This window comes from Papaver somniferum, chromosome 3 (genome assembly GCF_003573695.1).
Source record: "Papaver somniferum cultivar HN1 chromosome 3, ASM357369v1, whole genome shotgun sequence".
NCBI lineage: Eukaryota > Viridiplantae > Streptophyta > Magnoliopsida > Ranunculales > Papaveraceae > Papaver > Papaver somniferum.
This window is the reverse complement of record NC_039360.1, coordinates 159,293,476-159,313,661: the sequence shown is the minus strand read 5'-3', so window position 1 is coordinate 159,313,661 and position 20,186 is coordinate 159,293,476. Positions and strand designations below refer to the sequence as shown.

Genomic DNA, 20,186 nt, shown 5'->3' with positions numbered 1-20,186 from the left:
GAAAATATGGCTATAAAAATGAAAAGACAAGGCAAACGAACAATTAACCACCCACGGTTCAAACTTCAAACCTGCAATGACCCGATAGAGTGAGACAATGGTACATCATCTTAGATTTTGTGTTTTTCCTTTTACTTTTCTTGGTTAGTTCTTGGTTAGATAATCCACACAACTAGAAATGTGAAGTAGAATTTTCAATTGTTGCAGCCACTGATTAGATTTTCTATCTAAAGATGAAAATAAAACAATTAAAATGGATTCATTTTTGGAATATACCGGGCTTCCAAAAATGACTGATTGAGCAAATTCACTTTGCTGTTCTAAACGTTGTTCTCCTTCATAATATCTATTACCTAGGTAGAAGGCCGAGAAAATAAAGCGTAGAACAACAAAACCGCACAAACTAATATTTTCTATGCAACTCAATACTTCCTTTATCAATTATCTGCAATTGTTTCCCGGCCCAATTGATAATTTCCATTGCTGTTAAAATCTTCAGATGTTCCTCCTTGGAAGGACATACCTCCATTTTGCTTAGGAGCATGTCTGCATTCTCCACCATCGTTGTTGGGCATATCGTTGTTATAATATCTAACATTAGGTGTTAGCCCACTTCCCAAGTTTGCATTTGGTGCCGGTGTACCTCCCATGTCGTTTTGTGCATGTGCATTATGTTGCATGCCTCCCGTATTAGGCTGCACATCTCCACCAGGTGACGGGTTATGTTGCCTGTCTCTTTCTCTGGCGCATCGTTTATTGTTGTTAAGAATCCATTGCTCATGGTATTGGGGATCATAAGGAACAGCTTTTCCATTGATGAAAGGCTCCCCTACAGAATAAAACCAATAGTCAAATAAACATGGAACAACAAGTCAAATAAACATGGAACTAACCTAAACTAAGATGTTTGTTGAGATCGGTTTACTGTGCAGAGGAAGTCATGAAATTAAAACAATCAAATAAAATGCAAATTATTAAAATGCTTAGCACGTTGATAATACAGAAACAAAATATACTAAAACACTGACACATACAGTGCTCTCCAGACAAGCATTACAATTTAGAAACGATATATAACATCATACTGCTACACTAAGCAACCAACAGGTAGCATTGAAGTAATCCGTCATCAAGACGTACATATCAAGTTTACCACAGCTCAATAAACTAAACCAGACTGTGCTTACGAATCCAATTGAAAAATACAAACTGGACATGCATGAACACAAGCCAGCGTCGATGCATGTTTTACATTCTACAATGGCAGAATATATTCTAGAATTTACGAAACAACCAACAAAATGAAGCAGTGTATGAGAAACATGCACACCTCCATAATCTTTATTTTCTTCATCCAAGTAAGAATCAGGGAGGACCCAGCGCACTCCAGGCAGTTCTAAGTTGTCAACAAAAATGAAACAGATTGTATACAAAAGAGAAGACATATGGAAAACATATAAGCGCACATACAAGTAGTTATGAGAATAAACGCCAGTGGACATACTTTCGATCTTGTACGACAATTCTTCTGAAACGAGTGCACCAAAAGCATAGTAGCATCTAGTTGAGACCGAGTAGATTCTCATCCTTGCTTTCTCGTCACTATAAAAAGAAAAGATACTTATAAATAGATACTTGGATTTTCATCAAACAAATACTTATACACCTCAAACAAAATCAGTAAAAAAATGCAATACGAATTTAGGAGAAAAGATCTTAAACACATAAGTGTATATGCCCAATTAACCGCACATTGAATAACTAAAATGCCTCTTTCAACAACACAAACAAAAAAAGATCTGTACCAAATGGTGTAGAGACTAAAGAGGCATCCTATTTTGCTGCGTATTGAATTCATATTTCTCCACAAATCTTGTTCTTATAATCACATCCCATATATTTACGATACACAAACAATACCGAACTCTATCAAGTCATATAAAAACATATTAATCCTATTTGGTATGCATTGCCGTATTGGACTTATCTCGCTACACATACAATCACAAAAGCATATATCAACGTTGTAATGCACGTAACTGCATCAAATTCTAGCGAGAGTAAAAAAGTGACTTGAATTCGAAACTGGTTAGCACCAAATTCTTTACCGAAAAGGATAGATTAAAGAAAAAAAGAATATGTAGGTAACTGCAAACAAAATCAGTTAAAAGAGAAAGTATACCTCCCGAGGACTTTAGAGAGTGTTTTGATATAAGTATCGATGATCTCATCTCTAGTAGGTTCTCCTTCTGGTTTTTCCATAACGACAAGCCAATGTTCCAAATCACAACCAGGCAGCCAATCAGTCTCATCTTCGGTCTCTTCTTCAGGGTGGCTATATTTCCCGTTTGATTGTATACCGTCTATTAACGATGATGATGTTGTAGTAGGAGCAGCATGCGTTGACAAAGTAGCAGCAGAAACAACTGTCGTTGATGGAAACCGATACGTGAACTCAGTTACGGTGATAACAGGACGAACACAACGAGATATATGAGAAGAAGAAGAAGAAGAAGAAGATCGATAAATAGAAGAAGAAAATGGGATTGCGTTGATGATTAGAGCTCCTCGTCTCCTACAGAGAGCCATCACCATTGTTTTGGGAATTTGAAGAAATTACTGTAATTGATTTCTACTACTGAGCCTAGGTTTTGAGAAATTGGGAAGGGTTTTAATCGATTTAAAATTTAGTCCCTTGTAGAGATTAATGTAACCGGAGTAGTCCGCGTAGGACGGGACACGGTTACTATAAAAATATGAATCGGATCAGGATCTGTATCGTGCTAACCGATTCTTCGCTTTGGATCCTCTGAGATCACTTTGGATCCAACCAAGGATCCACAAGTGAAGTGAAATATACCCCATATCACACTGATCGTAATTGCAAGAGAAGAGAAAATGCAGCGTGTACTACTAGCCCATGCACCATCAAGAAATTATGTGAATAGACGAGTTTATTGGAAACCCTAGCTAGCTATCTCAAAAGCGCAATGTTTCAACACTTGATCAGACGTATACAACTCGGATCCATCAGCTGTAAATATCAAAGTGCTAAGTTCTTGATTACATTTGACCCCGATCTGCTAATGGTTACACATTAAAATTCTTGATCCTCCTTTAACAAAACTAGACTTGATGTACACATTAAAATTAATTCTTGGCAACCTAATTCTACTAGTGTATCTAGTGCATCATGTCCCAACCATTTGCTTGCAAAAACTAATCTAGTTGTTTAAAGGCTTCTCTTAGTTATAGCTCACGGATTTATTAACCACAACCCATTCGAAATAAGTGCTTAAACTAACCAAACAGACCTTTATAATCATTCCATGTAGCTCACAAAATCATACATAATTCTTAAGTATACCCCAAAACAATATGATAATCATCAAATCTCTAAATCAACAACAAAAAGAAGTTCTAATTTTTATAATAAATTTATTTCTCTCAATGTAATGATGGATTCATGATTAACCATCTTAGGGATCTTTTTATATGGATTATGTTTATGCATGTCATAGGAAAAGAATCAAGATCTTATTTAGTTACTTTTTGATTGATGTTGTTGTGAGAAAATTTTTAGGGAATAAGAAGAACTTATACACCTCAATCACTTTTAATATAATCATGATCGAGAAAATTGAAATTAGGGTTTATTTTGTTTTGGGGAAAAAAATTAGTGTTTATAATTAGTCACTTTTTAGTATATTAAAAAAAAAAAAAATTAGTTTGAAGTATAATTAAAAAAAAAGTTTGATTGTTCATAAAAATTAAGGTTTATTTGGCTTTTTATTTAACTTAAAATTTTGGACTATGATTGATAAATGTGTGAACTATATTTAAGAAAAGCCTGTTTAAAAAGTGCAAACATGTTTCAACAGTTGATTACAAAGAAATGAACTAGTACTATCAATCAAGATATATCGGTCTTACTATTTCGTACCACAAATTCCCATCAATGAAAATACAAAGTAGTATCTCAATTTTGTTCGTATCAATAAGTATTAATATAAGATTTTTTCCCACGATTTTTTTATTATCCAGAACTCACAACAAATTGTTAAACAATATAACCAAACCATACAATCAATTAAAGACTACCTACCAGGGCTAGCATCCAAGGACGAAATCAGCAAATATCTGCCTAGAGAGTCATTAGAATTCGGTTGACCTCCGCGACCCCTCCGAGAGATGACATGATCAGAATACTGAATAGTTGTGACAAGAATAGACATAAACTCAGAAAACAAGTCGTTCATTTCTCTCAATCTACAAAAACTCTTCCTAAGAATTACCCCCAAATACTAGTGATATTCCATCCTCAATTCTAGTTCTAGTAGTACAACTATTCATTTTCTTCCCTCGTTTTCTCAGAAATGAGATTTGTTGATGTGGCCGTCCTGTTCCTCCTGTCCACGTACTTGGAGTTAACCACACTCTATCCCAAAAAAATTGTCATCACTGTACTGGAATGAACTCATTTCTTGAAGTGTGGGATCTGAAATATATGATTACAATTACAATTTTTTGGTAGACATCATCACTCCCTGTAGTGCCTAATGGTTATAGGGTCATAACATGGCTACTTATGATATATTTGATGGTATCTAAGATTAAACTAAAACCCACCCTCTAAACACCTTTTTCCTTCTTTCTGAAAGGTATCATTTCGGGTTATTGTTTTAAACTAGACAGTAAAACCTAAAAATATCTTCTATGTAGCCAGAAAGTGCTTAAAATTACAATTGTCGGCAGGCGGTACTTAGCAAACTGTCAGACACTTGAGGCAACACCATCACCGGGGAGAAGCTTAAGTGGTAGAGTGGGCCAGAAAATTTACGAATCTGTTTTTTTTGGTTGGTAACAAAAAAAAAATCGATGACAACAAATAGATTTTAGTGCAAAGACATTAGATTCAACCAAGAATATACCAGACCTACCAGTGAATAACATTAACATAGGTATGCAGCACTCGAAGAAACGAGACAAGTCAACACAATGCCATAGAAGACCAAGTTTACAATAGATAAATCCAAACATACAACTCAATACTACCGATGTCAACAGTTTACTGTTCCTATTGATGTTAATTACCTCCGGTATTAGGCTGCACATTTCCACCGGGTAGCATTCGTTCTGGATTCTGCGTGTCTTCTTTCTCCCCTTCCATATCTCTCTCATCAACAATCCATGGCCCCCATTTCTTAAGGTATTTGGGATCATAAGGAACAGCTTTTCCATTGATGAAAGGCTCCCCCGCAGAATAAACCAATAGCCCAAAAGACATACCAAGACATCTCAGATTTACCATGGCACGATGAAACTAAACAAGACTGTTGAAGAATTCAAACATGATCTGCATGCAACACTGATACGTATTGATCTTTTGTACCTTGGTGACTATTATTATAGAGGCGGAATTCAGAATAATAATAGACGAAAAGTTAGCAAACATAACACAAAGTAATAATTCGAAGAAATATATCTTCTCTAGATTATGAACAAGAAAACTATTACAATTCTCTCTTTGTTACGCTCACAATCTCTCTAAATAGTGGATCAACCTTAAACTGTTTGCTAAGGTTGCTCTTGCAATAATCATCTGTCTCACAAACTTCTCTCTCTGATCTAGGTGTGTCCTTATCACAAACCACACTCTAGATCTAAGTGTGTTTGTATCACAAACCACACTCCAGATGTCTTAGTTATGAGCTAAACATCTTTATTTATAGATTTAACGGTTTTCAAAACCTTCTAGGCATCTATTTCCTCATCTAGGAGTAATTCATTTTCTAGGTATACTTCATTTTCTAGGAATATTACCTTGTTCTAGGAATATTCCCTTTCTAGGTATATTTCCCTTTTTAGGAATATTACCTTGTCTAGGAAGTATTTCCTTATCTAGGTATACTTCCTTACTTTGGTTTGGTATCCCAAACCTCCTAGAAATCTATTTTCCTTCTATAAGAATACTGCTTTAAATCAGTAATCCCTCCTAAATTACAATTCTACCATCAATCCGTCTTGAGGATTCCTAGTTCCCGGAGAGAGGAAGATACACATGTATCATGCGCGCCCCTTCAAGAACTTGAACTCCTGTGAAAGTTATATTTGGAGTTTAGGGAACTCAAGATTTCCTTTCACCCTGCTGAACCATCCCTCTTTGCTGGAAACTGGACCGAACGTCTAATTTGAAAATTTTCCATATCTCTTCTTCTTGTCTTGGTCAATCTTCGCTCCATAACGCAATCTTGTTCGAGTGGTTCTACTACTTCTTCTTCTTCAAAAACATCAGATGGAGACGTAGTCTTTTTCTTCTCCTTACGCTTGGGTGTATGAGAATGAATACCTTCAGTCGATTTCTTAAGGGTAACTTGAACCGACTGCGTGTCTGTTTGTAGCTCAGCCACCTTTTCTTTCATAGTTTGTGGTTCTCTATGCTTAGGATCATCAACTGACTTTCCCATAATTGATTCCCTTGTTCTCCTAACGTCTTCTAGCTTCTCGAGAACCTCAGCAAGTTTTACGTAGAGAGACCAAGTGAAAACCATAAACCACAAGAATCTTCCCTAAAAGAACCGAACCTTGCTCTGATACCAACTTGATACGTGTTGATCTCTGTACCTTGGTGACTATTATTATGGAGGCGGAATTCAGAATAATAATAGACGGAAACTTAGAAAACAGAACACAAAGTAGTAATTCGAAGAAATATATCTTCTTTGGATCATGAACAAGAAAACTATTACAATTTTCTCTTTGTTACGCTCACAATCTCTCTAAATAGTGGATCAACCTTAAACTGTTTGCTAAGCTTGCTTTTGCAATAATCAATTGCCTCACAAACTTCTCTCTTTGATCTAGGTGTGTCTGTATCACAAACCACACTCTAGATCTAAGTGTGTTTGTTTCACAAACCATACTCCAGATGTCTTAGTTATGAGCTAAACATCTTTATTTATAGATTTAACAGTTTCCAAAACCTTTTAGGCATCTATTTACTTATCTAGGAGTAATTCCTTTTCTAGGTATACTTCATTTTCTAGAAATATTACCTTGTTCTAAGAATATTCCTTTTCTAGGTATATTTCCCTTTTTAGGAATGTTATTACCTTGTCTAGGAAGTATTTCCTTATCTAGGTATACTTCCTTACTTTGGTTTGGTTTCCCAAACCTCCTAGGAATCTATTTTCCCTCTATAGGAATACTGCTTTAAATCAGTAATCCCTCCTAAATTACAATTATATCCTCAATCCGTCTTGAGGATTACTAGTTTCCGGAGAGAGGAAGATACACATGTATGAAACACTTAAGTGAGAATCATATTATAAAAATACATGTGCATTCGTGAAATATGGTTAACACATGCATCAACATCATACACAGATGTAGAAATATGCACCTCCATAATCTTTATCGTCAGCATCCAAATAAGCATCAGGGAAGACCCGGCGTACTCCAAGAAGTTCTGCACAAGTTATCAACATAAATTGAAACAACATATATGATTCAGAAAAGATTTCAACACACATAAAAATAGTTATGAACTTTGAAACAAACAAAAGAACAAACACGAGTGGATATACGTCTGATCTTGTACGACAGTTCCTCTGAAATAAGGGTCCCAAAAGCAAATTGGTATCTAGTTGAAACTGAGTGGATTTTCATCCTTGCTTCCTCTTCACTGCGTGGCGCAAGACTAAGAGCCAAAGTATCTTATTACGATACACCCAACTACTTAGTCTTATCATATCTAGTCAGCCCTATGGGCATATGTGTAATTCAATGTAACCACGTACCCTATAAAAGAGAAAGAGAAATAGGTTAGAGGGGATCTTTTTAGATGGTCTCCTAGCTAAGGCTAACCTACTTATTCTTCCTTAGAGCTCCACGAGAGCCTCCTCCAGTGGAGATTATGTAACTCCACATATCATAGTGAAACCCCCCCGTGGATGTAGGTCACCATCAGATAGGACAAAGAAAAACTTCATCAACACTAAAATCAGCAGATTTGCCATTAACATCAACTTGGAAACGAATTTCTTCTTCCTATTTCTATTATCTTGTTCTTAATTTTCAGATCTACAAAGTTTAAAACAAAAGTTTTGGAAAAAAAACCTTCACAAAAACCAAGGCTTGTACTTCAATACAAGTCTGATTTTGTTTCGAAATATTGATTGGAAGATGATTTTGGTTACAAATATACAATCAGTAGATCTTATTCTTCAAACCCATTGAAGATTTTTTCAAAAAAAAAAAAACATTTTAGCCTGATTTGGGGCTATCTTCTTCACTCTCTCTTCGTACTGTCTTACACGTCGGAGAAGTTGAATAACTTAGTTGACTTGCTGCTGCAGAAATTGATGATGTGCGAAGTCACATCGGAGCAAAAACAACAAAAACCACACGGTGAAGAGAGTTTCAAAGCTACATTGTGCAGGCCAATTGAAGTCAGTCACCAATTCTCATCTCCCTGACTCACCTCGGAGAAACCACCGAAAGGTGATTCATGATCGCAGATAATCATCAACATCATAGCCTTATTTAGGGATTTTTCTTCACTATCTCCTCGTGCTAATTCACATAGCAATTGTTGAATGAGTTTGTTATATTGTGTTTACTCACTTGATTGGGTTGTCGTTACAGAAAAATGATGATGGACGAAGTCACATCGGAGCAGTCTGATTACAGACCACCATCAGTACCATCTCAGATGACTAATCAATGAAGAATAACAGAGTCAATCAGACTCAATTCATATCGGAAAGATCAACTGGAGCGACCATCTCGTACAGCTCAATTCAGAGCCTCAACCTCACACGAGTTAGATAGGAAAGCTACCATTTCGTGAAGAAGCAACCAATAAAATGGAAGCCAGCTGTTAGGAATCCTCGGGCCTAACTAACCTCGAAAACCGGCTTGCAAGGTTAGGGTTTCCCATGACTTATTAAGCATGGATCCTAGGTTGCCCTAGGCGATGTGGTACTATTTAACACCCCCCTCAACGATTAGGGATACACTGAACTGATGGGTATGACAACTGCTAACTGGGCTACACTGAACTGATGGGTATGACAGCTGCTGACTGGCCTACACTGACGGGTATGATTCGAAAGCCGCTGACTGGGCTACGCTGATGGGTGATACAGAAACCCACACGGATGGACATGGGTGGGTTGAGAGGGGCCTGACTCTGATACCATGTTAGAAATCCTCGGGCCTAACTAACCTCAAAAACCGTCTTGCAGGGTTAGTATTGCCCATGGCTTATTAATCATGGATCCTAGGTTGCTCTAGGCGATGTGGTACTATTTAACACCAACCAGAGCTCAGACTCATCAATCTCAGACCGCAGGCGAGGAAACAGAGTCAACCAACACGATGATGTTCAACCGAGCTCTAATGTCGGATTCACCAAGTCGTCGGGCTGGAGAATCGGCCTGATGTATTACAGAGTCAATCGGACTGGCCACACGATCTGCTCGGACTCATCAGTCCATCTCCGAGTACCAATCTCGGACAAGCAATTAACAGGACAATCAGGGCATGCACTCGGATGCCTCAACATCTCACCGGCTTATTTTTTTCGATGTCTATTCATACTTTCTTATCGTGAATTACCCAACGAGTCAGTTCCATATCGTGATTACTAAGATCATTGATTTGTTGTTACAGAAAGATGATGATGGACGAAGCCACATCAACTCGTGGATAAACAACCAGCACGATGGGAGCCAGTCATAGCACGATCTCGGACTTACCAAGTCATCGGTCTAGGAGCATGATCTCGGATCGTACCTTGGCATCGGACAAGGAGCATCAACTCAGACTTGTCACCCGATCAAAAACTCGGATAACACTCAATCCCACATCTATTTCTGATTTACTTTTCTAATTGCATACATGAGATGCTAGATTTTTTATAGCTAAATGCTTCATACTCAACAAATGATTGATATTTTGAATATAGAAAAATTTAATACATTTCATGTACAGCAGGTGCACGGTAATATGTTCCAAAGAGGGACTCAACTATTGCGCCCAATGCCTATCTCAGATGGTTCATCCATGCTCACCAGGCTTATCTCGGAGCAGCCATCTCGGACAGATCCTCGCAATTAGGATCGGACAATCAAAGTTCAATCTACATTGGACCAGAAGCGATGTCGGACCAGAAAGCAACCAGCACGATGAGAGCCAACCATAGCTCGGACTACCCAAGTCATCGGAATGGAGCATGAACTCGAACTCATCAGTCCATCTACGAGCAACAAATCGGATACAATAGCTAGATGCTTTAATACTAAATATATGCCTATATTCTTTGAATCAAATTTTTTTGATACATTTCATGACCAACAGGTGCATGCTGAAATGTTCCACAGAGGGACTCAACTATGGCGTCCATCTCGAATGGTCATCTCAAGACCAACAATCATATGCTGGAAGGAGAATTCTTCTTCCCCGCTCGCCGAGCTCATCTCGGAGCATCAGTGTATATGGATATGCTCTACAAGGGTACTCTTCTTTGGAGCTCATCTCAAAGCCAATAATTATATGTTGTTAGAAGCATTCCTCTCGGATCATCCACGATGGTGCATCCATGCTCGCAAAGCCTACCACGATATGAGAACCACCTCGAGGGCAACAAACAAAACAGGTGGAAACTCTATCTCCCTATCTCGTGAAAACTATTATGTTACGTGATTTTTTAAAAATCCAAATACAATCCATGAAGTCTGAGTAGCATACCCAGCTCACTATAAAAACAATATATGTTTAAATTACAGTTCACAATTACTGTTAACATTTTTCATTAAGACATTATAATTTGTCTTCGACCTTTTTGAGTGGTTATTAACCTTTAATTGAAGTACACAAGGGCTGGAATAAATTGCCGATGCAAAGAAACAATGGACATGGCCCAATAAGCCGTTATCTATCTTAAAAACAGGCGAAGTATCTCTAGTTTCAAAGACTTAACTTTACATATAATTGTATAAGTAATCGAATAGTGTATAATTGCATGATAATGTTGCTCTAAGTGACACCATATTACAAGGGTTAAATAGAATCACTTAAATAAATTGAATTCTTCAGAAGTAAACTTTAGCATCGATACAACACATTAGGATTGCTTTCCTTTGAATGAGCAACACCAACTCGCTAATGAAGAGTAGTAAGATGTCATGTGCTTTCTTAGAATAGCTTCCCTCATATGTGTACTGGGTGCCTTAATAGCTATTTTATTAGTGGCTGTTAATTAGTGTCGGCAGTCCAATAAGAGCGGGACAGGTGTGTGGACTGTATTTGTTCTTAGCTTAGAATTCCTTTTCCTTCTGTTTTCATTTAAGCTGTAAGAACATCCCATTATGGGAATAAGCTATGTTTTAATGAAGTGTTAATGGCTGTTTAGGCAGAGGATACTGATTTGCTATTCAATTTTCCGATCGTTTATTCTTGAATCTTATTAGCACAGTACAATTGGTATCTAGAGCCGTTCTTTCCTCCCCTCAATCATGGTGGTTACTACTTGCAAAGAACTGCATGACACTAACAACAGACATCAGGTAGAACTCGATTCTTTGAACACAAAGGTAAACAATATCGCCTTACAAATCATACCGACTGCTATAATAGATGATTTAAAGTCACTCAGGGTAGAAATAGAGAATGGGTTTCAAGCTCAACTGGGAATTTTTTTTCTAATTGAGATCTGCATAATAGAAATGATACCGAGAATCAGGGTTCTTATTCTGGTGCTAATCACATGGGTGAATCTCAGTTCAATATCAATTCTGGTGGAAGAGATTCCCCACCACCGTTGCGTATGCCTAAAGTTAATTTCCCTCGTTTTGATGGTGACAATCCAAAGAGTTGGCTGCAGAAATGTGAGTATTACTTTCAGATGAATAATCTTCCAGATAACACCAAAAAGAGGATGGCGGCTTTACATCTTGATAGTAAAGCATCTAAATGGTATGAAAACTTTTTCCTTAATCAAACTCATATTTCTCGGAAGTACTTTTGTGATAATATTTGTACTCATTTTGAAAATCCTGCAAATGATAATATTGTGGGCTTGTTCAATAAGTTGACTCAACTAACTAAGGTTGAAGCTTATTTTGAAAAATTTGAGTATTTGAAAGCCTTTTTGTTGAATGTTCATCCACATTTTCCTGAGTCGTACTTCATTGCTAGCTTTATTGGTGGTTTGAAAGAAGAACTCTGCATCTCAGTACCTATGTTCGATTCTAAAACATTGTTACAGGCTTTCGCACTTGCTAGAATGCAAGAAAAAACCCTTAACTTACAACAGAAGGCTACCAAACCACCACAAAAAAAAATCACCCCAAATTTTTCTACCTCTAAGCCATTTACTTCCACTACATTCACCCCAAAACCTAGTGTTTGTTCCATCAACTTCACTGGCTCCACCATCACTTCCCAAACCTAATTCACCCATTCCTCTAAAACGACTTACACCTGAACAAGTGCAAGCCATAAAAGTTAAGGGTCTATGCTTTAACTGTGATGACCACTACAAAAGAGGAGATATATGCAAGAAGCAATATCTATGTGTTTTAATTGGTGAAGAAGCTGCAGAAAGTTCTGAGCCAGAGAAGGAGTTGCTAATGGATACTGAAGATTCCCCAGCTGTGGAGAGTGATATAGAAATTTCTTTGCATGCCTTAACTGGTACTATATCTGCTGATACAATAATAATTCCAGAGTCCATTAACAATAAGGCCATCTCAATTCTCATTGATACTGGGAGTACTAATAGTTTTATTGACAGTGCTCTAGCCAAAGTGCTACAAAGCCAGTTGAACAAACTACTATCTTACTAGTTACTGTAGCCAATGGTGATAAGACTATCATCTCTAGTATCTTCTCTCAACTAAATTGGTACATGCAAGGGCACAAGTTATGTGGTGATTTGAGATTACTTCCTCTTGGTGGTTGTGACATTGTTTAGGGTGCTGACTGGTTGAGAAACTTGGGAGATGTACTTTTCAACTTATCTAAATTATACATTACTTTTAAATACAAGGGTAAAAAGATCACTCTCACTGGAGTGCAACACAAACCATCACTTAGCATGATAAGTGGTTCAGCAGTAAAGAAATTTTTCCAGAAGCACACTCATGGATTGGCGGGTCAGTTATTCTCAATTTCTACTTCAACCAACCACTCCACCACACCACCTCAAATCTCTTCATTACTCAATCAATACCCTGATGTTTTTTGTGAGCCAAAACTTCTTCCTCCCACAAGAGATTTAGACCACAAAATCCCTCTAAAACCAAACTCTGAACCAGTAAATCTAAGACCCTACAAGTGTCCTTACTTGCAAAAGAGTGTTGTTGAGAATTTGGTTAAAGAAATGCTCCAAGCTGGGATCATCCAACTAAGCCACATATCCTTTGCTTCTCCAATTTTACTTGTGAAGAAAAAGGACAACTCATGGAGATTTTGTGTGGACTACAGAAAATTAAACAACCTCACAATCAAAGACAAATTTCCTGTACCCATCATTGATGATCTTCTATATGAACTACATGGTTCAAGGTTTTTTACTAAGATTGATCTCAAATCTAGTTACCATAAAAAAAGGGTGCACCCTTCTGACATTCACAAAACAGATTTCAGAACCCATCATGGACAATTTGAATTTCATGTTATGCCATTCGGCCTCACCAATGCTCTTGCCACCTTTCAAGCTCTTATGAATTCTATATTTCAGAAGCATCTCAGGAAGTTTATCCTTGTCTTTTTTGATGACATTTTTATCTATAGCCCTACCCGAGAAGCTCACTTACTTCATTTACAAACCACTTTAGACATACTCAAACACAATCATTTATCTGCCTATTTTTCTAAATGTTCTTTTGGCCAACATGAGATAGAGTATCTGGGACATATTATTACAGGTAATGAAGTAATTGCATACCTTGCAAAAATTTGGTGGACTGGCCTATTCCTACAACCATTAAAGGGATGAGAGGATTTTTGGGCCTCACAGGGTATTACAGAAAATTTGTGAAGGATTATGGTCTTATCAATAGGCCCTTGGATGAATTATTGAAGAAAGATGCATTTCATTGGTCTCCTGCTGCTAACAATGCATTCAATGCTCTCAAGATTGCCATGACAACTACTCCTGTGTTGGCATTACCTGATTTCAGCAAACAATTTACCTTAGAAACTGATGCTAGTGACTCAGGGATTGGAGCTGTGCTAATGCAGGACAATAGAGCCATTGCCTTCTACAGCAAAACCTTTGGGACCAAGAGTTGATGATTTATCTACCAATGAGAAGGAACTTTTGGAAATTGTGCAAGCTGTTACTAGATGGAAACAATACTTACAAGGTCAAAAATGCATTATCAAAACTGACCATCAGAGTATACATTACTTCTTGGAGCAGAAGATTTCTACTGTTTTACAACAAAAGTGGCTTATGAAGCTTCTTAGCTTTGATTATGAAATTAAATACAAGAAAGGCTCAGACAACAAAGTTGAAGATGCCCTGTCTAGAAGACCTCATGAACCTGCACACTTCTCCTCATTACTTCTTCCCAACTTACATGGGCTCAAGACATCATTGCTAGTTACATTTCAGACCCAAAGGTACAACATCTTACAAATAAGCTTTCTTTCACACATGATGCTTCTACAAATAACTCTTACACTAATGGCATATTAATATACAAAGAGAGGTTGTATGTGCGCAGCTCAGCTGACACCAAAACCAAAATTTTAGAATCCATACACTCCTCTGCTGTCGGGGGTCCTTCTGGTATGCAGGCAACATACAACAGGGATAAGGATTCTTTTTTCTGGCCTGCAATGAAGAGAGATATTTTGTTATTTGTTTCTTCCTGTGATGTTTTTCAAAAACACAAAGTGGAGCATAATTTTCCTGATGGGTTACTGATAGACACATTTTTGTGACCGAATTGTCCTCAATTTTCAGTATTGTTGGTACTCGATTTTCTACTTATTATGGTGTTTTATGTGTTTGTAGGTATTTTTGGAAAATAAACATTTTTGGAAAATTCGGCTCGAAAAGTTGGTATAGGCACCCGGAGGACACATGTTATTCGGACTCTCAGTTTTGGATAAGGGGCACCCAGGGAGCCAGCTGCTAATCGCACCCCATTACTGGTTAAGGGGGCTCCATCTTCTTCCTGGATTTGAAAAGAAAAATTGGCGGGAATTCGGTTTCAACGGTAAAGGATTTATTATATTTAAGATAAGAATATCTTCTTGCCTTACAAACATGAAATTTTGAAGAAAAAAGAAGTTATCTTGTATTAAACAAGAAAGATATCCTTAGAAGATTTTACCTTGGATTTTTTTTCTGCGAATTAAAGAAGATATGAGTTTAGTAAAGACATATATAGAATAAAGAGAAGGAAAAATTCTTGAAGATATTTTTAATTAAAAAGAAGAAGATTTTGGAGTTATGGAATAATATATTTGAGTGATGTGTACTTGTTTGTATAAATAGAGAGCTAGAGAGCACATTTGGGGGGAGTTTTGGAGAGAAAAGAAAATCACTGCTTTAATAATTTTCTCACATTTTCATCATTTGTAAACCACTTTTTGAGCCATGAATAAATATTTTAAGTGTGTTTTCGACGTGATGAGCTAATCCCCAACACTGGGACGACGGAGGAAGACGAATTTCATACATGGGTAAAATTATTTAATTCTTTTAAGACTTTTACATTAATTTTAATTGAAATATGATTTGAATTAATTGGTTGTCATTTAATTTGATGAGGTATGCTTAGCTTAAATGTTTTGATACATCATGCTTAGGATTTACAACTAATCTTTTGAGAATCTATCTTGGCAAAATCAGAGTCCATTTTAATTTTATTTATTGAGCTTTAATTGTTGAGAATAAATAAATCGAACCCTATGTTATGAATTCGATGAAATCCAAGTCCCAGTAACTGTCTTCATCTTGTGACAATATTTTTTATATATTTTCTTTTATTTTAGTTTATTAATTCTTAAAATCAGTCTCATCAAGTCCGAATGAACGACAACTCTATTTACCACTATATAAAATTCGATCAGTTACTCCAGCCTTAACCAATTCCAAATCATGCTTGGAAACACATATCCATGGACTTCATTGAAGGGATTCCAATTAGTGAAAGAAAGTTTGTTATTCTGGTTGTTCTGGATAGGCTTACCAAGTACAACCATATCGTTAGCCTTCATCATCCCTATACTGCTTCTTCTGTGACAAGAGAGTTCATTTCCAATGTGTTTAAACTCCATGGTCTTCCTGCTTCAATTACTTCTAATAGAGACAAGATATTCACAAGTCACTTCTGGAAGGATTTGTTCAAAGCTCTACGTACTCAGCTGAATTTGAGCACTGCTTACCACCCACAAACTGATGGGAAGACTGAGAGAGTAAATTCTTACCTAGAAAATTACTTGAGATGTATGTGTAGTCACCAACCTAAGAAATGGCACCAGTGGCTTCCCTTGGCAGAGTGGTGGTACAACACCAATTATCACACAGAATTGAAAATGAGCCCTTTCCAAGCTCTCTATGGATACATCCCTCCTCAAATAGATTTTCCATCCACTGCTATTACTTCAGTTACTGATGTTACAGATTATATGAGACAAATAGATGCTATTCTTACACTCTTATAATATTACCTCCACCATGCCGAAGAACAAATGAAATTCTGTGCTGATTAAAAGAGGACTGAGAGGGTGTTCGAGGTGGGAGACAAATTTTATCTGAAGCTACAACCCTATAGGCAAGCATATGTGGCTCTAACAAGAAACCTTAAGTTGGCAGCTAAATTCTATGGGCCATTCACTATTTTGCAGAAGATAGGAGATGTTTCTTACAAGTTGAATTTACCATCAGAGGCTAGAATTCATCCCATTTTCCATGTCTCCCAACTGAAGAAGCAGATTGGTACCTCCCTGACTCCTTCTCCCACACTTCCAACCTTAGATACAGATGGCCAAATTCTAGTCATTCGTGCAGCTGCTTTGGATTCCAGGACTGTCATCCGAAAGGGAGTTTTTGTGCCTCAACTACTGATTAAGTGGACTATTGCTTCTGTAGCTGATGCTACATGGAAAGACACCAAGCACATGGCTCATCACTCTCCGAAATTCAATCCTTGAGGACAAGGATTCTCTGATGGGGAGGGTATTGTCATGTGCTTTCTTAGAATAGCTTCCGTCATCTGTGTAGTGGGTGCCTTAATAACTATTTTGTTAGTGGTTTTTAATTAGTGTTGGCAGTCCAATGAGAGCGGGACAGGTGTGTGGACTGTATTCGTCCTTAGCTTAGAATTCCTTTTCCTTCTGTTTTCATTTAACCTGTAAGAACATCCCATTATGGGAATAAGCTATGTTTTAGTGAAGTGTTAATGACTGGTTAGGCAGAGGATACTGATTTTCTATTCAATTTTCCGATCGTTTATTCTTGAATCTCTTTAGCACAGTACATAAGCCACCAGTGCATTTCATTTCATTTTAAAAATAATATGTAGAAGCTCTAAGTATCCAATCCATGAATGATAAACATTCACATGCACAGCCATGATAAGGTGATAGTTAAAAGAACTTAATTCGCTCATGTAATTTAACAAGAAGAATTCCAGAGTCCATTTAACAAATGAATTCTGTGTCCCGCAGCCGCTTCCCACAACAGGATTGAAGATTTGGTTTTTTATATAAGATCATTATCTGTTTTGAAAATGTAGTTTTCTTCAAATCTTCTACAATTCCTTTCTCTCCAAATTGTGTTAACGATTACTGTAGGGAGAAGTTTCCAAATGTAGTAGCCTGATATAGAGAAATGGTATGAACGCCAAATCTCTGCCAAAGTCCTCATTGATCCCGGTATAGCCCAACAGGAAGTTTGTGAGTTATTTGGTTGTTTGTAATTTTTTAGTATTTGTAGTGGCTAATTTGATGACCTTGTTAAATGTAGAATGAGTACATTGTTAAGCCACCAAGACTAGTAAGGCCATATGGTAGGACAAGAACCCAGAGGATCAAGGATATAGATGATCCTGGATACGACAACAGGAATGCACATAGTTGCGAGAGGTGTAGACTGTATGAGAATCATAGAACTACCTGTAAAGGAGCTCCAGATGGATGTGAATCTTCTACTGGTAATTTCATGTTGCTGGAGATAAAAAAAAAGGGAACACCGTCAGACAGAAACTTAACCTTCGTGGAACTAATAGGTAAACAACATCTGCAACTTTTACTTGTCTTATTGTTAACACTTTTCATTTGGAATTGCACAGCTCCAGGTTGCCTGTGAATCTTCGAGGAATAGCACCAGATGCTTAGCATTGCTACGGAAGCACAGATTGCAAGATATAAGCCATATTTCTAAATTACTGACGACCCCGAAAATCATAAAAAAGAAGAAGTAAAATAAGATGAGATAAACAGAGATTTTCATGAGAAAATACTAGTAAAAGTGTTTGTATCTCACCTTTCATTCATGATGCCCAAAATTTGTTTGTCGTAGTGCAGATTACAGTATTAGGTCACCCTGCGCCAAATGGTGCTTGTCAAGCAAGAGATTGGCCTGAATTTGCACCAACAACACTACCAAAGAAGACCTTTCCCATAAGTGCTAGATCATGTTCACCCTTTTAACAGCACCTGCAAATTGCTCTGCCTCTCCAAACTCCTCTTTAGCACCACCAGTTCAGTCCATACAACCTCCACCACCACCAGCGAGCTGGTTCCCATCACCACCAATGCTTTATCGAACTCATTGATTCCCTCTCCAAGCATTCAGTTAAGTCCACACAACCTCCACAACCACCACCAACGATCTAATTACCATCATCACCAAAAATTATTCATACAAAACCAAAAACTATTAATACAAGCCTACTAATCTAAAAAATCAAACCCAATATCAGAATCATAAATAGCTCGTACAGTTTTGTTTGACAAAAATTACAAATCCAAAATCCAACATCATAATCTTTTAAGAATACCCAATTTTGTTTAGCAAAATTTTTGGAGGATTTCTAATTGCTTCATTAACACAAGAGTAGCACCAAATGACTTCAAATAATTTCATTAACATCAAATCGGTTTGATACAAGTAAAAGTGAGGGAGAAGTTATACCTGAAGGATGGAAATCTTCAGTGTCATAGTATTATTACATAGTGTCAAAGTCCAATTGTATCATAACTTCAACAATAATACTATGATGATATGTATCACCCCCCTAGTCAATACTCCATCTCACATGGAAACCACTCCCCCTTACACAATGATCCGAAAACCATATGTATTTGTAGTATGAACTACATATTAATTCCCTCCCTTTTTGTCAACAAAATTGGCAAAGGTATAAGAACGGGATCATAATGACATTTCCGAGAGAGACATTTCATGACAAAAGGAAAAAAAAATACATACCAACTAATTTAGATGCAATCATAAATCCGAAGATAAATGCATTCATCAAGGAGTTTAAAGATACAAGATAACCCCTCTAAAATTCCACATCCGCACACCCCTCAAGATATGACCATTAAGCACAAGTTTAAAAGAAATCTCCCCCATTTGATGTCATTCCCGAAAGAACAACAAGAGTGACCTTAATTTCGAAAGAAAAGAAGGATTTTGAACCAGAAATGATACTAACAAGACAAAAACAACTCTACAGAAACTGAACTGGAGTAAACCTACTGGAGTTTCAAACTCAATTGCCGAAAAGATAAAGATAAGCATAGGGGCAAGAGTTATAGAAACGTTTTAATGAACCAAAAAAAAAACACCAATAGACTGCCGCAAGTGTTGAAACATAGCAGTGTCTAATGGTTTGGTAAGAATATCAACCAATTGTTGTTCGGAAGGCACAAATTCCATACTTATGATACCATTTTCATAGAGATCACGAATAAAATGGTACCTTATGTCAATGTGCTTTGTTCTTGAGTGCTCAACGGGATTCTCAGTGATTCGAATCGCACTAGAGTTATCACAAAAGATCTTCAATATTCCATTATCAACTCCATAATCAGCTAGCATTTGTTTCATCCATTGGAGTTGAGTACAGCATGATCTAGCAGCAATATATTTTGCCTCACATGTAAACAGGGATTGAGAATTTTTCCTCTTGCTATGCCAAGCTATAAGATTC

The 20,186-nt window shown here is 37.1% G+C and overlaps 2 protein-coding genes across 2 annotated transcripts; one reads left to right on the top strand and one right to left on the bottom strand.

Annotated features, from left to right (window-relative positions):
* Positions 1-437: 437 nt before the first annotated feature.
* On the bottom strand, positions 438-2,466 carry LOC113360195 (multiple organellar RNA editing factor 8, chloroplastic/mitochondrial-like). Its single transcript, XM_026603731.1, has 4 exons — positions 2,183-2,466; positions 1,505-1,602; positions 1,331-1,396; positions 438-829 (listed from the first exon to the last, which is right to left on the bottom strand). The coding sequence occupies exons 1-4, from the start codon at positions 2,260-2,262 to the stop codon at positions 438-440; spliced, it is 636 nt and encodes a 211-aa protein (XP_026459516.1). The 5' UTR covers positions 2,263-2,466.
* Positions 2,467-16,143: 13,677 nt separating this feature from the next.
* Positions 16,144-18,803, top strand: LOC113360194. The gene is made up of 4 exons (XM_026603730.1): positions 16,144-16,641; positions 16,873-17,112; positions 17,993-18,179; positions 18,682-18,803. The coding sequence occupies exons 1-4, from the start codon at positions 16,144-16,146 to the stop codon at positions 18,801-18,803; spliced, it is 1,047 nt and encodes a 348-aa protein (XP_026459515.1).
* Positions 18,804-20,186: the final 1,383 nt, after the last annotated feature.